This window comes from Rutilus rutilus, assembly GCF_951802725.1.
Source record: "Rutilus rutilus genome assembly, chromosome: 23".
Classification (NCBI taxonomy): domain Eukaryota; kingdom Metazoa; phylum Chordata; class Actinopteri; order Cypriniformes; family Leuciscidae; genus Rutilus; species Rutilus rutilus.
In genome coordinates, this window is record NC_140233.1 from 11880038 (window position 1) to 11905402 (window position 25365).

At 36.9% G+C, this 25365-nt stretch overlaps 1 protein-coding gene across 1 annotated transcript in view; it reads right to left on the reverse strand.

The window, feature by feature from the left end:
• The window catches only part of nav2b (neuron navigator 2b), a 68028-nt gene extending 47708 nt beyond the window's left edge, over positions 1 to 20320 (reverse strand). Inside the window, exons 1-11 of the mRNA XM_084397842.1 lie at positions 19743 to 20320; positions 13679 to 13796; positions 13152 to 13204; positions 11388 to 11460; positions 11053 to 11305; positions 10155 to 10223; positions 9686 to 9825; positions 5005 to 5959; positions 4797 to 4906; positions 2073 to 2184; positions 27 to 377 (exon numbers count right to left, since the gene is read on the reverse strand). Coding sequence (XP_084253968.1) covers positions 27 to 377; positions 2073 to 2184; positions 4797 to 4906; positions 5005 to 5959; positions 9686 to 9825; positions 10155 to 10223; positions 11053 to 11305; positions 11388 to 11460; positions 13152 to 13204; positions 13679 to 13796; positions 19743 to 19973 — 2465 coding nt within the window. The 5' untranslated portion in view covers positions 19974 to 20320. The remainder of the gene's footprint in view (positions 1 to 26; positions 378 to 2072; positions 2185 to 4796; positions 4907 to 5004; positions 5960 to 9685; positions 9826 to 10154; positions 10224 to 11052; positions 11306 to 11387; positions 11461 to 13151; positions 13205 to 13678; positions 13797 to 19742) is intronic.
• Between the last annotated feature and the right edge of the window lie 5045 nt (positions 20321 to 25365).

Genomic DNA, 25365 nt, shown 5'->3' on the forward strand with positions numbered 1-25365 from the left:
CTTTTGCAAACACACTATCAACTCACCCACTGGAAACACCATCCACCTTCATGCTCTTGCCCAGGACGTCTCCATCACTCATGTACCCTGGCGTTTCCATGGCGACGCCCTCCAGCTCCTCCACCTTCTCTGAGAGCTCAAGGCCGCAGACGACTCCGTTGTGTGTGCAGGTCTGATGTCTGTGTGTGTGCCGCTCACAGCCACTGCCGTGGTGTACGAACGCGTTTCCTGAAGAGGGGGCATCACCAGCTTGTAGACGAGGGCTGGATGAGCCCAGCCGCCAGGGCAGTGCAGAAGCAGGGCGGGAACTGAGGGTAAGCAAGGCCCTCTCATTGACCTCTGTGGTTACTGTGCTGTCAAAGGTCGTCTCAAGAGTGCTGGCAGGCAGTGAGACAGAAAAAAAAAACATGAGAAGTTACTGACATAACCATAAACTATAGGTTTGTTAACATCTTGACTTTGTTCTTTATTTGATTTGATTTCAATATTGAAAAAAGGGTTGTAACATCACTGACAACACCATGTGACAAATGAATTTAAGATGTTCAAAACACACACCAATGATCAGCGAATAATCAATAAATGATTACGTATATTTATATTATTTATTGATTTTGTTTGCACACTTGTTAGACCTAGTACATAATGCTTAACACCTATTCTTAACCTAAAAAATCTAATCTTAAGTGTCAAAGAAGAGGTTTACATGATAAAAAGGGTTTTCAGGCACCTGACAAATGCAGGTTTTTGTATGTTCAAACAAAATAGAGTCAAACCATGTATTATTGGATAAAGTATTACATCACCACTGTTTTTCATAAATAAAAAATATATATATTTTAAATAGGCTTTTATTTCTGTTTTCAGTTTTCATTTTAGTAATTTTGTTATGTGCTTTTGTCACTCTTGTTGTTTTTTATATATCCATTTAGCTTTAATTTATATTGATTTTAGTTAGTAAGTGCCAATTTTTTTTTTTTAAATATTCTTTACTTAAATTTTTTCCAGCTTGATTTCAACTAATTCATGTAGTTTTAGTTAACTAACAACAATGCAAGCCACATCTGACAATATATTTCAGCATAGACATTCTGCAAAATATCTTCCAAAAAATAAAAAGAATAATCCTTTTTTGTTTTACAAAAGAAAAGTAAATAATATGGGTTTGGAATGACATGAAGGTGAGGAAATTATGAAAGTTTATTTTGGGTAAATATACCTTTTTGAAAGAAAGAGCGCAAGGAGCAAGCAAATTTCTGGCAAAATTATGCATCCTGTCGGGACAGGGTTTCATTGGGATATTAAAAGCTTTTTATCTAGTATTAGCAGGCAGTATGTGGCCTCCAGACGATTTCACGGCCAGCTTTTGTACCCTGGAAGGCCGAGACGCGTATCAAACTGATCACGTCAAAGACAAAAACCCGGCACCCCCCAAATGAGCTCCTAATGCCAATCAAAATGTCTTCCTCAAAGCCATTTAGAGTTTAACCGTTCGCAAACCCCCAGAGATAAAAGGGTTCACACACCCGGGAACAATGGGGTGCTTTCTGAACTGTGCTGTGATGTCTGTGCCCAGTCATTATTAATGTCATGTTGTACTTCAACCCTAATGAATAGAAGTCATTTAGAGTCTGAACATGAACTGACACCAGAGAAAGTGCAGTAAGAAGCAACTACCACTAACGGGAGCCCTGATCACCAGTTCGCCGGATCATCGTTGGGTTGATCAAAATAATTTCGACACTTTTAGACAATTGAAGTGAATGGGGCCTATTTTTAAATTAATGATTTAAAGCAAACATTTGAAGCTTATAATGCTATAAAAGCACTTACAATAAATCTCCTGTTAAAACTTCAGTAAATTTTAACGTTTACGGCTTGGCCCCGTTCGCTTCAATTGTAAGTGCTTCACTGTAATCCTTTGCTTTTTTTAAGGAAAATGAGGAACAAGTCCCAGAACATTCCTTTAAGATAAGTAATATTTTAGATGAATAAAACTAACTTTAGTCACTTCTATCAGGCTGAAACACACAAAATATGAGAAAAAATAAAACACGTCACACTGGTTTTACCTGTGACTGATATGTGTCGTCCCCCTCAAACTGGACATGGTTTCCTCAAGGTTTTGCCTCAGATCAGCAATGTTTTTCGCAGTACGTAGCCTCTTGGTTTCGGAGTCCTCACCTGAGGAAACCAGACTCATCACCATCACCACAGTCTGCAAACAGCTGCTACCATAACTCTAAAGCATGTCTGAACACACACATTCACACACCTAAAATGCTTCAGAAATGCAGCTAAAACCCGGAGAATCATGGAATAGTGTAAATGAAGCAACCCCGAACTCTGTATTAGCGTCACAGCACTAACTCTGCCCCTTTTGCTCGTGAAGTTAAATCTGCAGAGCGTTCCGTAAAAGAGCTTTTTGTTTTCTTGCACCAATGTTAACGTACGAAACGTTAGCCAACCGCTGCTTAAAAATAAACACGCAGTGTATGCCGTAGGTGAGAGGGGATTTGGCTGCTTGGATTAACGGCTGTTTACTGATCATAAGAGGTCCATAAGGGGCTCAGAAGGTACAGAGTAGACTCACACACACACACACACACACAAACACTCACACATGATGTAAAACGTGTAAAAGAATGAGTGCCGTGGAAAAGTACATTCCTAGAGGCTGTAAAAACCACAAACAACCTCTTTCAGAACTGCTCGCTGAGGCTAATGCTAATCTTTGTTCTCTACCCGCCTTTTGGGTAAAACAAAACTAGCTTACTCTCGAATTACATCAAATATAGAACATTTTATTTTAAAACAGCATTTAGTTTGGCTTTATTTGCAAAGATATCTGATGGGATGAAAGTTTATAACGCAACGCAAGTAGGCTATGAATTGGATTTTCAATGCAAGGGGTGCTAGCGTGCATTAGCGTAAACGTCTATATTCAGTTTTTCAAGTCACCTGCTGTCATGGCAGATTTCTGCTAAGCAGGGTCATTATCTAAAACTAAAAAAGCATTTTAACAGGTTTGCTGTAGCCAAGCAGTTAACGCACATGACTATAATTGCCAAAAGGGGCACTATGCGAAAACATCCTCTTGTACAGTCAGTTTTCTCTTTCAAGCCAACAATGGCAGACTTCCAAGAGAAAAAGAGATGTGTCTTAACAGTTAGTCCACATGCTAATATAAAAGTCGCAGGTCCATTTCTCCTCTCGTTTCTGTCTTTATCAATAAAAAGTGACGAAAAAGCCCACAAAAATGGATAATAAAGACTTCAGGTGTGTTAAATGCCTCCTAGGTAGCTTTTTAAAACAGATCAAGTCGTCCAACACTCATCTACTCACTTTCATGCTTCTCAAACATGCCCAACATGGTCAGAAGGATCTCCTCATTAACCCGAGCAATTCCATCCCACACACAAGAGTGTTGGCTCAAATGCAGCTGATATACAGAGCTGAACGTGTTGAGCTCCCTTTCATTCAAAACACATGGTTGAGTGTGTTCAGCCAAACATTTAGATGATGTTGGAGGTCCACCAGAACTGTCTACACCCCAGAACCTGTCCTTTCTCCTGAGACTGAAGCAGTCGTCTAAGTCTAAGATGTCCTCATAAGAACCATCTCTTGTTCCTCCAGTTCGGAGAGGAGAAGCCAACGGACAATGACATTCTGCTTGGTCCATTGAGAAGAAGATTCGTTTAGGTCTTCTTGCAGTGGTACAGATCTTTGTCTCGGTTGCAGAAAAAGACTTCACAGAGCTACTAATGTCCTGTGCTTTTTCTGGTGGCAACGTGTCCCTGACTCTCCTACGCTTCTATTAAGATGGATAAAAGGTCTGTCTGACACATTCGGAGTTGTTTTCCCAGAGAATGTCCCGATTGATTTGTGAAAGAAACTCTTGTGACGGCGGTCCTGCCTTTTCCTTTCCTCCATGGAAAAGAGAGGGGAAATTAGAATACAGCTCTCATGTCCACACCAGCCCAGGGAACTTCCCCTGTGGAGAAGAGTTTTTCTCTCTACACAAAGTTCTGACAGACTGAGAAAGGACACACACACACACACATGCTGGTAGGCCTTGGCAACTCCTTGACATTCATAGCCTTTTACATGCAGATGAGTGCTGTTTTGTTTTCTTGTTCACTCTCAGACTGGCCTGACATTGGCCTCAAAGTTCGGAAAACACTGCTCACTTATTCTTAAATAATCAGTGTTGTTTTATACAAAGACACAGTAAATGACCTTGTCCTAACTAGGCATTAGAGTTGGGGAGTAAATATCCAAAAGTGGCAACACTATTAAAATGTTTAGTAGAGTGATATTAGACTATTTTGAAACAGTTTTTCCCAGTAACAAGCAATATGTCCAACATTCAGCCTTGTAACATGGTAAAACAACAGAATTGTTTTTACCTCACATGGTTTCCTGAGCAAGCTGAACAAACATGCTAGTCTAAATTGCCATGTCTGATTCATTTAAGTGAATTGTTAAATTATTCACTATGAAACACTAAAATGACTCACTATGAAACATTAAAATGATTTGAAAAGATATGCTACAAGTAACTAAAATGATTTGCTATAATTCTGCAAAATGCATAATGGTGCAATTCACTAAAACGATTCATGAATCACTGAAATGATTCACTGTGAATCACTACAATGATTAAACAACTCACTTGTGGCTGTGACTAGGTATATTATTTTCAATTACAGTTTCAAAGTAGCTTCCCCAACACTGCTATTTGCAACTCAAGTTTATTTTTCTGTACTCACTCTCATTATGCTCATAATGCTTACCTGTCAGGTTCTCAAGAGAAGTATGGATGGATTTGCTGCACAGGCCTGTTCGTTCCCTCCTTTCCTCCACTCCTGCCACTAGCCCAGTCTTATCAATTTCAGTTTGAGACCTACATAGTGACAGGACAACATACTAGTTTAGAGCCAAATAGTCTCTCATGGAGTATGTATGATAACGCATTACAGCACCACAAAGTTGTTCCGTTACCTGTACATGAATGGGGCGACAGTGGCCATGTTGGGATGGCTGTATTGTTGCTGGAGCTGTGGAAGTTGCACACTGACCATATTGCTGGTTGTTGAGTGGGTCTGCGCACCAAGGGTGAGATCTTGGCAACTTTTCCCATCTGAAAATGCTAAGCTAGAGGTAAAGCTGTAGTTTCTGTTATCTTTCTGCCCTTTATGCACAGACAGACCTCCTATCTTTGTGCTCCGTAACCGTTCTCCCTCCGCACCACAAGGGGGCGACGCTACAGTCTTATTTGCCGATGAACCCTTTCCTCCTTGGCTTGGTTTGGGAATGCCACTCATGGCTGATTTTGCATTGTCTTTCTTTGCTTTGTTTCCTTTGGGAACAGCCTTCTTAGACTCTAGTACAAGTCCATCAGTTTTTGTGTCTCCTTTAAGGTGTTCGGGTTCTGTAACAGGAAGCTGTTTGAGCTTTTCTTTCTCTTTAGGCTTTGACTTCTCTTTAAGTTTTTCAGACGCTTTTGCCGAGGTTGTTTTCGGCGCCAAAGATTTTCCAAGCGTCAACTGTGCAAAGCCTTTCAGCGCTAGCTTGGGACTTGAGCTGCCAGAACTGCTGGGGGTGACAGGCCGTTGGTTTCCAGGGTGGATGGGGCAAATCTGGCCGCCTTCTGGTTCAACATCATTCACATCGTCTGTACTGACAACCTTGGAGGCTCTGGAACCCGTTTTGCTGTTGAAGAGCTTGAGCTTTTCCAGCATGGACTTCTGGGCAATCACATTAGGAGGAACCTCAAGAGAATCTGGAGCTGGTTGTTTAACCGTGACCATGGAGGATGTAGCAGTGTGTTTAGCGCTGAGCGACTTGCTTCTCCAGGGTTTAGAGGTGGAAGTTGTGGTGCTGGTGCAGCTGGGTGGAGGAATGGAAGAGCTGATTGGTCCATGATCAACCATTATTGGTGATGAGGTTGTTTTCTCTGTAAATTCACGAGGAAATATAACATATAAGCTCTTCATCACAACCGCAAAACTTTTGCTCAAGTACACATCCATATTTTGAAATATCACAATGGTGAAAAGCAAGGTTGTCTAATTTCCATTTCTTTAATTTCGTGAGATTTAAATTTAATCTGAATAAAGAATATTTGTATGTAATGTGATATTCGTTAAACATTTTTTTTAAGGTTTGCAAAAATATATAAAAAATATAATATAATTTATAATTAAATTGTAAAAAAGTAAAATTGCTTTAGTAAACTTTTTAAGACTATAAATTAATAAACAAATATATATTTACCCATTTGCACTTTTTGTACACTCAACTACTGTAACAGGCAATTGGACAAGTACGGAGGACAAATGGTCAATCTGGCACAGAGAAAGTGGGTCAAATCTTTCAAACACTAGCAAGTGCAGTCAAGCTGTAGCACACAGACATTAGCAAGAGTGACACCCGTGGGAGTTTGAAAATATGAGAGCGTATTGGATGAAGTGCTGAGAAAACGAAGCATGAACTATGAAGATAAATATTTAAAGTATGTGAAGTAATGTATTAATATTTATTTTTGAGATCCAGGGTTTTTCTATGACGGTTAGTAAAGGAGAGTGACTGTGGAGCATTTCATGACATTTGAGATATGAGTGAAGAAACTGATTATTTGGTTAAATATAAAAACAAACCATTTCCAAGGCACATTTTTTATGTGCTTTCAGTCATAATCCTAATGTAAAAAACAAATAAAAACGGACAGAATATTGTTTATTATTATTATTACATACAATACATAATATAATATTTAATAGCATATATAATTCAGTATGTAATGAAACCAAACTCTTGCAAAGTCTAAGTAAAAATATTAAACGTTTAATTTGACCTGTTCTGATCAGTCACCGTCTTTCCCTATTTCCCTGATTTCATTTTCCTGCACTGCTAAACTGGTGCTTGCCCTTGTATGCATTATTTAATTATTCAATTATTTACTAGCCTGTTGCATAAAAACTCAGTTTAGCGGTGCTTACCTTACAGGCAATCTGAGCAAAATTCACATAACAGTCATATTCCTCGCATGTCTTCCTAGCCGTTTGATCTCACTGTATATAAAGCTCTGTCATTATCATTGAGTTTTCTCTCTCTTCTTGCGCTGGTTTTGCCACAAGTACACTAATTAGAGCTGAATCAGTGAGCAGCAAACGCCTCATCATCAACACACCAGATCCAGCAGTGTGCAGCTGAGAGTCCACCAGACCACACACACACACACACACAGATGCATGCATGCACACAGACATGTACATCATGCATGTGCAAATGGGAAAAAATACTTTTTATACGGTTTTATGAATATGTCAAAGACAAAAATTCCACATATTCAACTATGTGACATGTTAGTGGGGAAACATCCACGCTAAATAACTAAATGCTGAAGTGTGTAAACCAAGCCCGCCATAATGTAACAACAGCGTGCCAAAAATGTGTCAACAACATGCAATTAAAGAATCATAAAAATGAATCAACCTAACTCAGAGTTTAAACAAATCACGGGAGGATGGTTTGGATCACTCATTGTGAGGAAGAAAAATGTTCAAATGAAACTGAAGAAAAATTTGGTTCAAAGCTGGTTCAAAAAATTAATACAACTATAAAGTTGTCTTTATGGTCAAAAGACCCATAAATTACCATAAAAGTACCATGAAGTACCATTCACTTGTGCGCTTTTTTCCCAGCCTTTTTAAGCATTACGATAACTTAGCATGAGGAACAGACCCAAATTCTCTTCATTATCCACTTAATTATTATTATTTTGTTCAGAGCTTAAAGGCTAGTTCATATACAATTGAAATTCTGTCATCATTTATTCACCCTTATGTCGTTACAAACCTGTAAGACTTTCATTCATCTTCAAAACACAAATGAAGTTATTTTTAATGAAATTAAAAGAGTTATTTCTGTCCCTCCATTGACAGTCCACGCAACTTCCACTTTGTCGCTTCAAAAATTTCATAAACTAATCCATATGAATTGAGCGGTTTAGTCCAAATTTATTGAAGAGACACAATCGCTTTATATGATGATCAAATTAATTAATTAATTCATTCTTGTGTTACGCAGCACGTTTGAGCTTACGCAAGAACCAATGAGGTTTGTTCTCACGTGTCAGGCACGTTCGGTCGAGCTTCTGTTTATGTTCGCTGATGAATGTTAAAGGTCCCGTTTTTCCTGTGTTTTTGAAGCTTTGATTGTGTTTACAGTGTGCAATATAACATGTGTTCATGTTTCGCGTGTAAAAAAAAAGTATTTTTCACACAATTTACTTATCTGTATACCGCTGTTTTCACTGTCCTAAGAACGGGCTGATGACTTCCTTGTTCTATGAAGTCCCTCCTTCAGAAATACGTAACGAGTTCTGATTGTGCCAGCGGTTCCTGTGTTGTGATTCGACAGCAGCTTAGCGCACGTTGCCCGGAAAGGTCCCGCCTCTTACCATAACTTGAAGATGCATGCGCTCAGGGAAGGCCAAACAAAGGTGATTTGACTCGGGATGAAAATAACAGCGTCTCGACGACATGGCGACAAACACACTCTACAAACGCAACTCTTCCTCTTCTCCGTGGGAGCGCAACAAGACCACGCCCCCTTTTTTTGTGTATTCCTGTGGGCGGAGGTTAGTCAAAAAACTGTTCTAGTGACGTCATTAAAGAAGGAAGTAGAGGGATGTAGTCCAAACAAGCCGTTCGATGTAGGCGACTTCTGTTAAATAAAATATCTCGCTTGGCATTGAACTTTGAGCTTTATAATTTTACAGATATTATTTATACTCTAACAACAACATTACACACTAACTAAAGTTTGAAACATGGGATCACGGAGAACGGGACATTTAATTCATCAAATGAAATCTGTTCATCATATAAAGCGATCGAGTCTCCTCAGAAAATTTGGACTAAACCGCTCAATTCATATGGATTAGTTTTACGATCTCTTTATGATTTTTTTGAAGCGTCAAAGTGGTAGTTGCGTGGGCTGTCAATGGAGGGACAGACATCACTCAGATTTCATTAAAAATATCTTTATTTGTGTTTCGAAGATGAACGGAAGTCCTACAGGTTTGGAACGACATGAGGGTGAGTAAATGATGACAAAAATGAATTAAAATTTTTCTATTTGTTGAAAAGAAAAGAGCAGCTTGTACATTCTTCTAAGTAGCTTCTTTTTTTGGTTATATTTTAATTTCTGGGGGGAAAAAGACCTTTTGAGAAATATATTTACATATTAAAAATACCAGATTTAGTTTCTGAAAATAATAATAATATAGTGTTTTAATAAAATATTTATATAATAAAAAAATAACAGTTTTATTTTCTTGAAAAAAAAAAAAAAAGATTTTTGACCAATAATACCAATACCAATTTGAGCAGGGAAAAGTAAGATAAAGCTGTAAAAAAAATTCACAGGTAATTCTAGTAAAAATAATACTGAAATAAAGCCTGCCGATTCCATGGGTGGTGTGACCTTGTGGTTAAAGATCTGGGTGAAAGGTTATAGGTTCGAATACCTCAAAGAGTTATTCATTATGCACTGAGCAAGACACCTTGGGGTTTTTTTCAGGATGATTTAACAATAACAGTTTTTACTAAATGACTGCTTACATAACACACATGGAAAATTCTCAAGATTGTGTAAATGAATGTGATTAACTCACCTCTTTCATGAGCGCAGGCAGAGATTGACGGCTTTAATCGGTCACATTGGTTGAAGCTTTGGCTGCGTCTGTTGGTGTTTGAGGTTCGAGGTTTACTCTCTCCGCCCGTTCCAGCCGCCCTCACAGAGGGGCTCTGAAGCCTGACAAAGAGTTCAGTCAGAACAAACCCAACCTTTCTCTTTAAACAATAACTATTTATGCTGCAAAGACCCAAGACTGGAGTGCAAATTATATAAATAAACCTCAGTGACCTTTTTATATTCAAGTCCACATCTGATCATATGATCGAGAACAAAATGACTATTGAAGGGGATTCACATGTTTTTTGGCCCTGAGGAAACAAGACAGGCTTGTATCACCAGTAGATGGTGCTGTTGTGAAATAATTTAAAGTAATTTACTAGGAGGAGAAGTAGATCAGGCACATTGTGATGTTTTCAAGAGTGGACAGAGAAATCTGGAAAGCTGACCTAGAGTTCTTTTTCTGAGCAACTGAGAGTCTCACAGCTTTTTCCTGATCAGAGCCTTTTGATGGATGACTTCAAGATCAAGAGAAAAACAAAAGAGAAAGAAAAAGGGATGAATAGAAGAGTTAGAGAACTGTGTGTAACCAGTGTTGTTATTGTTAACTAAAACTAAAATGATTAAAAATGTGTTTTTAAGTATTAAGTACATATTTTTCCATGTTTCATATTAGATTAACAATTTTTACTTACAAATCTTAAATAAGAAATGTTGCCTTGGCAACTAACTAAAATAAAATAAGTTTAAGATGAGTTACTACAATAAAAAAAATAACATACTAACATTAAAATGAAACTAAAATAAATGTAAGCTAAACAGAAATATTAAAATATAATAAAAATGACAATAGCACATATTATTATTTAAACTAAATTATTTAATTATTTAAACTAAAATGAAAAAAAAAACTCAAATAAAAATCAAAGTTCACTCAAATTATGAATACTATTATAGTATATAAATAAATAATACTAACATAACACTGGAAATAACAGAGAACTTGTAAATTAGAAATGGAAATGAAAGGTTAATCATTGGAAATGTTAAGGACATAAAGAAGAAGAAAGGAGGAAGAAAAAGAAGAGCAGTATGAGAGCATCTGAAAATGTAATATGCTGGCATCATGGTCACAGCAAGTCCAATGCGACAAGAATCTTATTCTACAAATTGTATATATAGTTTTTACATATATGTGTGTGTGTGTGTATGTGTATATATATATATAATACAATTTCCTCCAACCAAATTATTTAAAGATTAAAAATTTATTTCTGATCTTTCAATCCAGCTGATATGTTGTCTGTCTATGAAGAAGCTATCCAGTAGATGAATTGAAAACAATACCTGGACTGCAGGTCTGTCTGTGTTTTCTGTGCACATGGGGAGGAGGTGTAGTGTTGCTGGATAGGAGAAGGACAGGGAGAGCTCCGGGGAGAAGTGCGAGGAGGAAGGGCAGGACTGGCGCATCGGTGGGCCTGGTTGTTCTGGAGCATCTGAACATTGCTGGAGGCCTGTTTCAAAGTCTGCTGCTGCTGCCTGAAGCGCGACAGAATGAAGAAAAGGCCTAAAATGGCTTTCAGATTGCCGTTGCGGATCTCTGTGGTTTGGCAGAAAAAGAAAAGAATGGTGTTGACATCTTATTTCAAATATTATTGAGCATTAGTTAAGAGTCCGCTCACCTTCGGCACAAAGTCCCTTAATGTTCACTCCTTTAGCAGCCAGGAAGCACAGACAGGCATCAATGTTCTCAATCTGTTTGAGAGAGAAACACGGACATCCATCAAGAGCTTGCTGTCGGAAATCAAGCCTAATAATTTCCCCCTCGGTAACGTTAAATGTGACCTCACCACGGCCGGTTTGCACACTTACTCAGGTGTACAGGAAACATAACCAAACAGATGGTGCTCAATAGGGAAGATTTGTGGTTTACAACCATGTGGGTCCATCCTGCGGTGTTCCTGTGACATTACAATGTATATCCTGACCACTGACGAGAGACGGACTACAGCATGCTGGTTAACACCAGGATTTTAAGGTCAACAAGACCTGCCATTGTCATCCCTGAGGTTGTTTCTTAAAGGGACAGTTTAACCAAAAATGGATTTTCTGTCATGATATAGGCTTACTCACTCTCATTTGCAGTCATGTATATTTGACTTAAATGGAAGATGTTCAGCGAATAGGAAAATACTACGAATTATGGGATAATTTTCTTTTTGGATGAACTAACCTTAACGTCCGGATTAATTTAAGGGTCAATTGGATTTATTGAAGCCAGGGCAAGTGAAAGAGAATTTTACTTGCCCGACCAGTTAGGTAGCTTAAAATTTTAGTGACAAAAAAATAAGCATCGAATGATTCTGATTTTATTACATTCAGTTTAAACAGCGATTGATAATAGTGTAACGTTAAGTTATTTCTGATAACAAAAGGCGCGCTGCTGTAGTGGCTCGCGCTGCCTTGTGACTTTCGTGGAGAAATCAAAACAAATGAGCATAAAAGCACACAGAAGAAACATAACGTTACTGAGGTAAAATTTTTGAGTTATATAACTTATATGATATAGTTAAGTAACATAACACGACCAAGGGAGCTGTTTTGCTGAATATTATCACGATTGAAAATGTTACATTGATTTTATAGTTCAATAAGTAGTTAAAATTAGTTTAGCTACTTACATTTTAGACACAAAGACTGTTTTGTTCTATTTCAACGACGAAAATGGTTCCAAAGGAAAGCAACACTCAGCGCGTTGTTTTGTTACTAAATGATTCAGTGTTTCGAACGAATCGTTTGAATGAATGACTCAATGACTCGCTCATTAAGACGGTCACTTGCCGCCACCTTTTGGCGGTTTAGTTTCATGTTTAAAAGTATCCTTGCATTTTTTCTTATATGTATATTCAAACATTTATTTACTGTACATTATTAATCTCATAACATAATTTATTGCGGTTGTAATTTTGCTATGTAAATTATTTAGTTTGATTGGTAACAGCCCTGTAGTGTCTAACTGAATTTACTGATCAACTGTAAGAATTTGACATGAAAGATGATGCATACATTTAATAAGGTAAAAAAAAAAATTTGGCCTCAAAAAAGTAAATAACGCCCTGGGGTAAATGTAAAAAATATGCAGATTTAAGTATGTAAAAGCTGATGAGAAAATTGCTTTAGAATAAATTATATTTACACCACCAAAAAAGTGAATGAGCGGTATGAAGGACAAGCACATGACAAGGCTTAAATGTCGAGGCCTGTCTACCATATTCTCAAAGCTATCATTTTCAATATCTTCAAAATCAATATTTTGATCACTTCTTCACCAGATCCACCACCAAGTGACAGTGACATTCGTTTGAGAGTTTGACATATTGTGTGTGGTTTGTTTCTTTCCCTATCACGCCGGTCAGAAATTACCATAAACAAATTTTGAGTCTTACCATTTGAGAGCGACTCTCTGGGAATCCGTTGATATCGGCAATCTTCTCATTTGCTGAATGGAAAAAAGAAAACAGAGGCACTGAATTAAAGTAACACCATTTTATACCTGCTAGTTGGTTTTATGAACACATCATCCACTTGGAGTGGTCTTCAGGCTTTTGTATTTGTAATAGGAATGAGAATAGGAATGCGTATCCTCCTCTTGCATACGTTTATTACGTTTTGGCTTAATAAAATGTTCACAACTCAGTTTTGTAGCCTCATAAACCTTCACAAATTGGCCCTTTTCAGAAACTGATCTCATAAAACAGCTTCAGAACACATTAAAAATAACAAAGGTGGTGAGTTTTCTTGATACTTATGTGTGTCCATTTCTTTCCCAGCCCTCCTCCTCGAACCACTCATTATGGTTAGATTTACTGGTACGGTGGAGCAAAATTGTAGGTTTTATGTATTAACTTTTTCTGAAGGAAGAAGAGGGGTTTGTTGAAGTATGGAAAATGATTTTTTATATCTTTAATCTTACCTACAACCTGAATGATTTCTGCCAACAAAACGCCATCGGCAACATCCTGTTGGAGGTCTTTAATCAGGCGTGTGTGTCCGGACTTGGCTAGGTAGTGGTTGGCCCAATCTGTATAAATCTATTCATCCAAAGAAAAATAGAGAGAGACAGAATGAGGAAAAGGCACTTAACATCTAACTCTGGGTTTAAAGCTTACATGGATGAAAGACAAATGCCACATTGTGGCCGATCAGCTGCCATTTAAATATCAGAGTGTAGACAGGGAAATTTCCAAGAAAATAAATAAAAGCAAGCTGTCAAAAGGGTCTGGAATATCAGGTCGTACATCTAATTAAAAAAAAAAAAAAAAATTATACTTGAAACATTAACACAAAAAAGTAGTATGCTATCTTTAGAAAAACAGTATGCTATCTTTAGAAACATATTTGATTATTTTATGATCAATTCATTTTTTGGATTAAAAATAGCAAAAATGTGTAAATAATATAAAAATATAATGTATTTATTTGAATAAATATTTTTAAATGTTTTAAAACATTTTATATAAACAATGGAGGTCTGATGAAAATTTGTATTGTTAAATATTTAAAAAATATATAAAAAATACATACTTTTAAATATATTGCACAAATTATAAATGAAGTCAGTCTGATCAAATATTATAATATTTGTTGTTGTTTTGTGAATAAATATTTAAGGAAATAATTTAAATAAAAACACAAAATTATAAATGGAAAAAAGTAGCAGTCTGAAAAAAGTTTGGTTGTTATGGCTTCCAGACCATTCACCGTTCTCAAAAATGGTAGATCAACTTAGGCACATTGCATTGTGTGATAGAGTATGTCATGTGTTCTGGTTATATAATACAGAATGAATTTGACATTTTATGCATACAGTAGGCTATATTTGAATACTGTGTATGCTATACAATGCAAAATTAGCATGTGTATTATGGTACTATCTATGCAATTCCAAACATACCTGATGCCTTTCTATCTTCTATAAAATCATCACGCAACTACAAAAAGTGAGCATTGGGAGGCAGCAGAGTCTCAATAGGCCCCTAGAGGTCAGAAATGAAGGGCTGCAGGTGTTTTGTTGCTGGTCTAGCCATGTCTAAATGGGTCTAAATGGGACATAAGAACTGGTGTGACTGCCCATCATGCAGATCAGAGCTAAGCATGGACCATTTAAAACTGGAGCCACTGCTGGTTTTAATACAGAGACTCCTTGTGAGTTCTGCAGGGGGTTGTTTGTATTTCTGCCCACAGAGCCTGGAGAACCGTTCCACCCCTTCACTGTAAACAAAACCTCTAGGCTGCGGTGGACAGCATGTGGGAATAATAATCTTGAATAATAAAAACATAGGGGAAGAGGTATGAGTAACCAGGTTCCATGTTAACATGAAGATGCATTACGTACGCAATTACATTTGAACACATCAGCGTTTAGCCATCATGTTCTGTTTGGGGTCTAAAAGACCCCAGATTCATTTTAATAACAAACATATTGGTTAATGATTTTTCTGAGAACTGTTAAAAAACGTCATTACATGAATCAATCTCAAGTCAATCTCAACAAAAAAATGAGGGTTGAGATTCAAGATTAATCAACTGGTATAGTGTTTTGATGGTCAATCGACATTGATGTTTTAATATTTTTTTATAGTTTTTTTTTTAAATATTTTATTTAAAATATAATATATATTGTATTTGTTTTAGGAAACTTATATCAGTTCAGCCAAGGCAACATTTTTAATTTTCAATTTTCATTTAAGTTGAAGATTTTCATCTAATATTTATATTTTATTATTTAAGTTTTATTTCAATTACTGAATTTTAATAGTTTACAATAACAACACTCACTGTAAAAAAGAAAAAGTTGGTTTAACTTAAAAAAGTAAGTTACCTGGTTGCCTTAAACTTGCAAATATAAGAAACAGTCCCTATTATGAGATAAACAGTTACAAGAAAATTGTAGTTTTGAGATATAAAGGAGCAATGACAAGAAACAAAGTTGTAACTGTGAGACATAGTCATATTGCGAGATATGAAGTTGCAATTATGAGAAACAAGTCACACTGCAAGATATAGTCGCAAGTATAAAAAACAAATGTTAGGTAAAAAGTTACAAGAAATTTGTAATAAAGTAGCCATTACAAAGTCATAACTGTGATATAATGTCATATTGTAAAAATATAGTCGCAATTACTTGAAAATTCACATTGCAAGATATATTCGCAACTCAGAAGTATGAGAAACAAAGGTGCAATTGTGAGATATAAAGTTGCCATTACGAGAAACAAAGTTGTAATTTTGATATATAAAGTTACATTGCAAGAAACAAAGTGAACTCAAAATATTATGTTATCTAAAAAGTTGATTTGACAAAATATAAAAATTTTTTTTTACAGTGCTGCTAAAAACAAGATACCTCCAAAAAAAAGGAGCACCATGTTATTACTATGGTTTTGTTGGACTTTTACCATGCTAATACCATTTGAAGTATCACAGACTTAGAGTACCGAATTTAAATATGAATACCGAATCAAAGTATGGTAAACTATGGTATTTGGACAAAATCACCAAACTATGGTACCGCCAAAGCACTTTTTGTAAAACAGAGCAAACATGCCACATTGTATTTCTCCATTTAAGGTTCAAGATCGAGTTTTTAAAGATCTGCTCAATAAAACCCAAGCAATTCAATTTGTGCAGGACAATTTAGAGAGCAAAAAGTGGTCCCTAAACTTGTAATGGACTTTCCATTCCTTGTCTTTTTTGGTAATTCCATCATTTCCAAACACAAGACTAAAAGCAGATATTTAACAAACTAACTGCAATCATCACATTGTTTTACAAGGCAACCAACCATGACTAATCCTCACACCAATGCTGTCCCAAAACACATTTAGTGCCATTTTCATTAATGTGTAGCATTTTCCAGCTTCCTGGCCAAAACAAAGAGGGACAGCAGTGCAGTGTGAGGGCATAGTAGCATATTAGTACCAGTGTCTGCTAAAGGGTGCCCACTATTGGCCTCTGGGATTGGTGTGTGTGGCATCCCATCCATATGGCCAAATGCCCACCTGCAGTGCGGCTCACCGCCACTAATGGAGCACTGTAGTAAAACCTCCATGACCGTGTCTATGTGTGCGTGTGCGCTGTAATTACAGGCCAACTGGCTGAGCTTTTCATTCTACCCCGCCACATGAAGAACTTGGCTCTTCGCTGCCTTCAAAGCTCGACTGAACGTATGAAGCTATATAAACACATGTACGGATACACACATAGACATAAACGTACACACCGCTGCCGTGGACCAAAAGAAGAACATTGCGACTTTTCATAGGCAATTTGCTTTGACCAGGTCAGCAGGATCTATTCTTACAAAGCATAATATTTTTAACATGTAAATGTATAAACACATGAGCTTTCAGCGGGAAGCTCTACAAACAGTAGTTACAATGGTGGTAATGTGGCCAAAGAGAAACTGTTTCGAAGACATGAATACAATGTACACAGCTGTTGTAGGTCAAGTCATGGTGGAATATGGGCTTTACTCTGCAAAGTTTGAACTTCAACATGACAAACAAAAGCATTTTGCAGTTACAAATAAATGTGTTTTTTTTTTCTATTCATTAATAATCCCAAAACACAATTAACATATTGCAAGCAAGCCTGTTTCCATCATAGAGTAATTTTTTTCTACATTTATATTGTGAGATATAAAGTTACAATTACAAGAAACAAAACCTGTCATTGTGAGATATAGTCACACTGTGAGAGAGGAGATTTAAAGGTCCCATATTATCAAAACTAAAATGTCCTGGCTTTTTTCATGTTAGCAAGGGTCTAGGGGCTATGAAACTACCATATAAGTTTCAAAGCAGTCAATCCACAGACAAATGCACATAGCCTGCATAAAGTAGCTGTGCCTTTTCACAAGCCATTGTGACTTCCGTATAAATGTGATGTCAGAAGTACTCAGTCACCGCCTTCAGTCACCACACCGAGCACTGCCCACCGTCAGGAAACTACATCATTGCACAGGCTTCCGAACAACATTAATATAAGAGAACAGTGGCTAATGTTTATTTATTCAGAAACGCTACAGCAATTTAGTTCGACCTTAACCGTCTGTTCTGCATATTTCACAAGTGACTGCTTCGTCAATCAGGCACAGTTCAATGGCGTTTTTTTAAAGAAGCTACTCCTCAAAGATGCTGCAGTCCCTACAGTTCATAGTTAAACAAGTTTACCTTGGGCGTCAATTGCAGCATATGTTCTCGCGTTCTGTGAGCATCTTTGCACATTTACCACAAGTACACCTTTTACAGAAAAAGTAACATTGTAAAAGAAATTGTAACACGTCAACTTATTGTATCAGTAGGAAAGCAGTAGTTACATAGCTTACTGTATTCGGTGTCTGTTTGCTAACGTTACATTATAAAGCAGTTAAGTGTTACAAAATCAGTGTATAACTAGCTATTAACGTACATATTTTGGAGATTTAAATCGAATTTGACAAAAAAAAAAGTCTGAGTTTGTTTACAGACAGTTTAAATTAGCATTAAATCTGCGTGCAGCATTGATGTAATGGTAATTATAATACTCTAACAATAACGAGGTGTTTGTCTCCTCGAACATTGTCGTCCGGCTCGAACATATAAGGCCGGATAACATTTCCCTCAGCAATGTCCATCATTAAAGGTGTTTTATTTACCTTACTTGTGAGCATCACCAAGCCACAGCAGGCTACAGCATACATGACCCTAGTTACCTGTGGTTGGCCTGGTCGTGCGTCACTCAGAAAACAACAGGCCAATCAGAAGAGAGGCTCATGAATATTCATTGGAAAGGACAAAATCGACCTGTTCTTAGCAGAAAAATATATTGGGATGGTTTTTGGTACTTCTTCCGCAAATATATATTTCATCAAAACCTAAATCAACATACAAAACATTTGATTTCATCAAAACCTAAAATAAAACTTCAGAAAGGTGTACAATATGGGACCTTTAAAGTCACAATTGTAAGACATAAAGTTGCAATTATGAGAAACTTATTTTGTTGCGAGATATAAAGTCATAACTAGATATAAAAATCGCAAGTATGAGAAACAGTCGCAAAATTCAGATCTGAAGTAGCAATTACAAGAAACAAAGACGTAATTGTGAGACAAAGTCAAGTTGCAAATATGAGAAACAGTCCCCATTATGCGATAAACAGTTACAAGAAATTTGTAGTTTTGAGATATAAAGGAGCAATGACAAGAAACCAAGTTGTAATTGTGGGATATAAAGTCACATTGCGAGATATAAAGTTTCAATTATGAGAAACAAAGTCGTAGTTGCGAGATATAGTGTCAATTGTGAGATATAGTCACATTGCAAGATATAAAGTTGCAAATGTAAGAAACAGTCCCAATTATGAGATAAAAAGTTACTAGAAAGTTGTAGTTTTGAGATATACAGTAACAATTACAAGAAACAACGTTTTAATTGTGAGATATAAAGTTGCAATTACGACTTTGCAGAGTCACACTGCAAGATATAGTCGCAAGTGTAAAAAACAAATGTTAGATAAAAAGCTACAAGAAATTTGTACTTTTAACATATAAAGTAGCCATTACAAAGTCGTTACTGTGATATAACGTCATATTGTAAAAATAGTCGCAATTACTTAACTTCACATTGCAAGATATAGTCGCAACTGTATATGAAACACAAAGTTGCAATTGTGAGATATAAAGTTTCCATTACGAGAAACAAAGTCGTAATTGTGATATATCAAGTTGCATTGCAAGAAACAAAGTAATAATTTGCACAATTACAAAATAAAAACCTGTTGTAGCCTGATATTTTTGAAGGTCTTTTAAAGGGTGCAAGACAATGAATAGTACTATAAAGATAACTGACCAAGTGGTCAATGCACAAATTATTAATTAATTTGTATTTATTTAATCAAAGTATAAAACTGTCTGTGTTGAATCAAACTATCCATACAAGGAAGAATCAATGCAACCACAAAGCCACATACAAATTAAGCATCAGTGTTCCAACCTGAGGGTCTCCTGATGTTTCTTTGGCATTCTGGTACTTTTTCTGTGAAGTTGCAGTGCCTTGACTTTGCTGTCTGTAGATGGGAGACTTCAAGGGGATGAGGCTGGGCTGGGTGGGCTTCAGTGGTCCATTCTGTTGGGTTGCTACCCTAGCTGGAATGGGTAGCGCGGTACCATGCACAGGTTTGGGCAATCCCGACTTCATCTTGGACGCGACTAGAATAGCAGGCATCTTCTTATCCTTTTACATTCAACCACGCACACGCTGGCACAAAGTTGTCTGGTTGCAGAGGCACAAGGCTCGGAGCAACCGCACACGCTGACTTAACAGCTGGAGCAATGCAGTGGGAAGTGTGTCCACAAACTCACATTCATGCAGCACTGGAAAGCTTGGCAGCACACAGACGTCTTGCTAAACCTTCTAATAATGTGATTTTCCCATGACAATCAGCCAAATCCTTCCCCGTCATCAGTATCTTCAGTGTTCTTCTTGTCCAATGAAGCTCTACTCCATATTCGACTTGGGATCTGGACTCCGCCCGCCACCTGCTACTAGTCCCACAGCAGCGAGAAGTCTCCCAATATAGCTCTCTGGCAGGCAGAAATCACAGATAAGTGGGAAGCAGGCAGGATGCAATTTGTTGTCAGAGCAGAAGAAACCTACAGTTTGTACATGGAAATGTAACCAGCCCCCAGATGCAGTGGCAGCAAGGCATGAGTCTCAAGCTTGAGAAGGATTAACAAGCCATTAGCAAGACAGCAGATGTGTCTTATGGGAAAACTCAACGTTAACACCCCTGGGTGACAGCCTAATCAGCCATAATATCTCCCTTCTCACCAATGCACCTGAGAAATGTACAACTAGCAAGCAAAGAAGAAAAGTCTTGCTTTGGTTTATAGCTTTTAAAACTTTTTGATGCCACAAACCCTAAAATATTAAAGACAGTAGTATAAAGACCCATTTGTACTGTGGGGAAATAAAAAATATTATAAATTTGGAAAATACAAAAAATATTATCTGGAAAAATATTGATTTGACAATGTATCTTTTTCTACCCACAATTAAAGTACTGTTATATGTATAAACTTGAAGAGAAATAAAGCTAGGGCTATCAACACATTAAAATAATCGTGATTAATGTCATGATTTCCAAAACATAATTTTTAAAGTGTAAAAAACATTATTATATTATTAAATAATAATTATATTATATACATATTTATTTTCTTCTAATATTTAAATAAAATGTAATTTTTAAAAATAATTATAACTATTATAAAATAATTAATAAAAATGATATAAAAAATTTTGAATTATTACTATATATATATAATTAAAATGTTTATATATTTAAAATGTATGTGTAAATATATATATATATATATATATATATATATATATATATATATATGTATGTATGTATGTATATATATAAATTATTAATAGATTAATCATTCAAATTATTATTATATACATTTTCTCTGAACTTTTCTTGCAACCCCAATTTGAAAACCCCTCTCAGTCTAATTCTGTTCCAAGAAAATCCAAAATGAATACTTTTTAACAATCTGGCTGGTTGATCATAACCAACTACAAGTACAACTAATTGAGGCAAAATGGTAAGGAGAATTGTTTGTTCTTGTTGTCATCTCAACAAAGCAATTTACCCACTGCCAAAAACATCTATTAGGCATGATTAAAATCAGCAAATGACCAAAACTGCCTCAAAGCCTAGTATTTTTACTTGCAGTTAAAATTTTGTATGCGGTTTTACCATGATTGAAATGTTAAGTCTCATTCGCCCTGTTTTTCGGCAGTCGCTGAATTCCCATGCCCGGTTGCGTTTCTAACAGCATGCTGAGAGAGGGAGTGTTTGGTTATTCACGCAGCCCGAGCCGAGGCTTTGGGAGGATGAAATTCTGTTGGAGCAGCAGTTTTGAGTGTCTACAGATTGAACCCAATAATCCCTGTGGGGACGAGTGAAACCCACTGCCTCTCTGAAGCCTGGCACTGATGCATTGTTTCCTCAGAGAATCACTGTCCACTGACTACAAAACTATGTTGAATGTGCAAAACTGAAGATGATGCCAGTCCAGCACGGATCTGGAAAACTGAAATATCAACTACTACCGAACAGATACGTGTCAGCCAATGTTTTCTTATGAATTTGAGATGTCACCCATTTTCAATTCTCAATGTCAAATCTCAACAGGTGCAAAAGAGCCACATTTTATGAGTACTGCACCACCAAACCCTCCCTTCATTTTCCATTGGTTAAACAAACCATTTGTGCAAAGATATTTTTTGCACAAATGTTGACGTGCTGGACTTGGATTCTCATTATACTAATTTCAGATCATTAAAACAGCACTGGGAATCAAGCAGAGGACACAGTAATAAACCTACCGCAGGAATGGTGGGTGGTAGGTTGCAGGTTGCTAGGTTGAGGCTTTGGTAAACACACATGTGCAATCACAACACACAGCATGGGATCAGTTTTACAGACCCATGCAACAAGAATACTCCTTGAAGGCAAACTGCTTTTGGACGGCAACATCTACAGCAGTAGTACATGCCCAATCTATTTCACCCACATTTCATTTTTAAAATTCAGAAACCTGTGTTATTAGCACCACTGGTGGCCGTTAAGTGAACTGCAGCCAGCAAATTATTGTGCTCGAGACTGAACATGATTCAATGCCGTGAGATACTCACACAGTGAAGTTCTCTTTAGTATTTTGCTTAGAAGTAAAACAAAGTTGGAAATACCTTTGCAGCTATATATTTTAACGAACATCCCGATGCTGTCCACGCTGCTGAGAGTGACGCTTAGATGAAAATATGTGCTGCGCGCTTTTCCTCTCAACAACAAAATAAACGAACAACAAAAATGACAGCAGTGAGAAAGCAGCAGTTAAGAAAGCATCTGATCATTCGCGACAGCACTGCGATTCACTGGCATCATGTCGACAGATTAAAATTACACTGTTGATAGTTTGATTATGAAGTACGCCTCTGGCTATGTGAGACTAGTTTGAATGAATCCTCTTTTATTATGACACATTGACATTACAGTACAGAATAGCTCTTTCGGCATTATATTGAACGGTGTAGGCTATATAAACATTCGTTTCATCTGCCATTGAACAGAAGAGAGACTCTCGGGAGCACACGTGGATGGATGAATGGATGGATGGATGTTCATTAAAAATGCCACTAGATGCACCAGCCCTGGGAAATTTAATGATGTTATTTAAATATCAGTACACAGCACATAAATACTCAAATTAAAAACTAAAACTAATTAAAAAACACTGAAAAAACAAAACTAAAATGAAACTAAATGGAAAGGACAAGCTAAAAAATAATACAATTTAAACTAAATTCAAAACAATGCAGTAACAAGACTGATTGTAATCAAATTTCTTTTACTTTATCCACTATCTTGGTGTGATTTTTTACTCGTCACAATGCAATCTCTATGAAAGATATATACACACTGGCTTAAAATCTGGCCAAAATTAGGTATCATAAAACCTTCTGGACAGCTACGATAACTTAAAATGCTGCTTCTGTGGGCAGGTTGTGGAACAGCAAATTATCATATTTTCTCTTTAAGACTAGAGAATGTCCGTGCACACCACAGGGTGGTCATCTGACGCTGACTGTCAAACTCTTCACTAAAGTTAGCCTTTAAACAGAGCCCAAGAGAAGCAGCTTATTCCATATGGTCACATGTTGTGAGTGGACATCTGCCCACTTCACACTCAATACGTTTCTGCGGACAGAGCGTGCCAGGTTACTTCTTAGGTCACAGTAACCTTAAACTGTAAGGACAGGTTGACATCACGCTGGTCTCGGGATGAACCTGCTGAACCTATTGTGTTTAGTACTAGCCTGTTAAAAGTGTAACAGTGTACAACTTTATGAAAGTAGTAAGCTATCACCGTGCTACACTCTTAAAAATAAAAGTTATTTAAATGGCATCGATTAGTGGTTCAACAGATCACAAAACTCACGGTTCGGATCATATTACGCTTTTTGAGTAAAGGGTCGGATAATTTTTTGAAAAATATAAGGACAAACGCACAAACTACAAGCACAGATAAACACAATATAACAGTTACAAATAAAGTAAGGTCTAACGTTAGTATTCAGGTACAGAACTGTAATAATTAGGCTTAAATGTAAAATACCACTATAGTGTTCACTGTATAAATTAAATATAGATAAATCTTTGCTAAAGCTGTGTTTTGTTGTTTGATTAATGACATAGACAGCAGCAGGTATTTATAGGCTGCTGTCACTTTAAAGGGATACTCCACTTTTTTCGGAAATATGCTCATTTTACATCTCCCCCAGAGTTAAACAGTTGAGTTTTACCGTTTTAGAATCCATTCAGCCGAACTCCGGGTCTGACGGTACCACTTTTAGCATAGCTTAGCACAGATCATTGATTCTGATGAGTCCAGTAGCATTTCTTTCAAAATGACCAAAGAGTTTCAATATTTTTCCTATTTAAAACTTGACTCTTCTGTAGTTAAACCGTGTACTAAGATCGACGGAAAATGAAAAGTTGCGATTTTCTAAGCCTATATGGCTAGGAACTACTCTCATTCCAGCGTAATAATCAAGGAACTGTGCGGCTGTACCATGAGTGCAGCAGGCGTAATGATATGACGCAGCGCCTGAAAATAGGTCTAATAGGTTAGACAAACTTAGTCCCGGTCACGTTGGAAGAAGTTACCGAGCTGGGGACTATTTTCAGGCGCTGCGTCATATCATTACGCCTGCTGCACTCATGGTACAGCCACATAGTTCCTTGATTATTACGCTGGAATGAGAGTAGTTCCTAGCCATATAGGCTTAGAAAATCGCAACTTTTCATTTTCCGTCGATCTTAGTACACGGTTTAACTACAGAAGAGTCAAGTTTTAAATAGGCAAAATATTGAAACTCTTTGGTCATTTTGAAAGAAATGCTACTGGACTCATCAGAATCAATGATCTGTGCTAAGCTATGCTAAAAGTTGTACCGTCAGACCCGGAGTTCGGCTGAATGGATTCTAAAACGGTAAAACTCAACTGTTTAACTCTGGGGGAGATGTAAAATGAGCTTATTTCCGAAAAAAGTGGAGTATCCCTTTAAGACTTAATACACCGATCCATTATAATGATACATATCCAATTTATGTTTACCATCACTTAAGACATAACCAACTTACGAGAATACTTGCTGAGATTGGTATTTTAACATAATTTTGTGGCTGTGTGAACATAACAGCGCAAGAGTACCAAATTGAGTTCTCTTCTTGCACTGGAATGGTTTAAAATCACTTGAATTTGTAAACTGGCAAGACAAAACACGTGCTAATGAGAAAATTTCACTCTATGATGGTTAAACTTTGCAATTAATCCGCGAATCACATGCGTGCCGAACCATGGGGCCTGGACTGCACGGATCACGAATCATCTACGATCCGTTTAACCCCAAGCATCGATGGTTTCATGAACAACCTTTAGCATCCATGAAAACTTTCCATTGCACAAAAGGTTGCTTATAGTGAAAAAAGGTTCTTTAGATTATTTAAAAAGACAAAATGGTTCTTTTAAGAACTGATCAC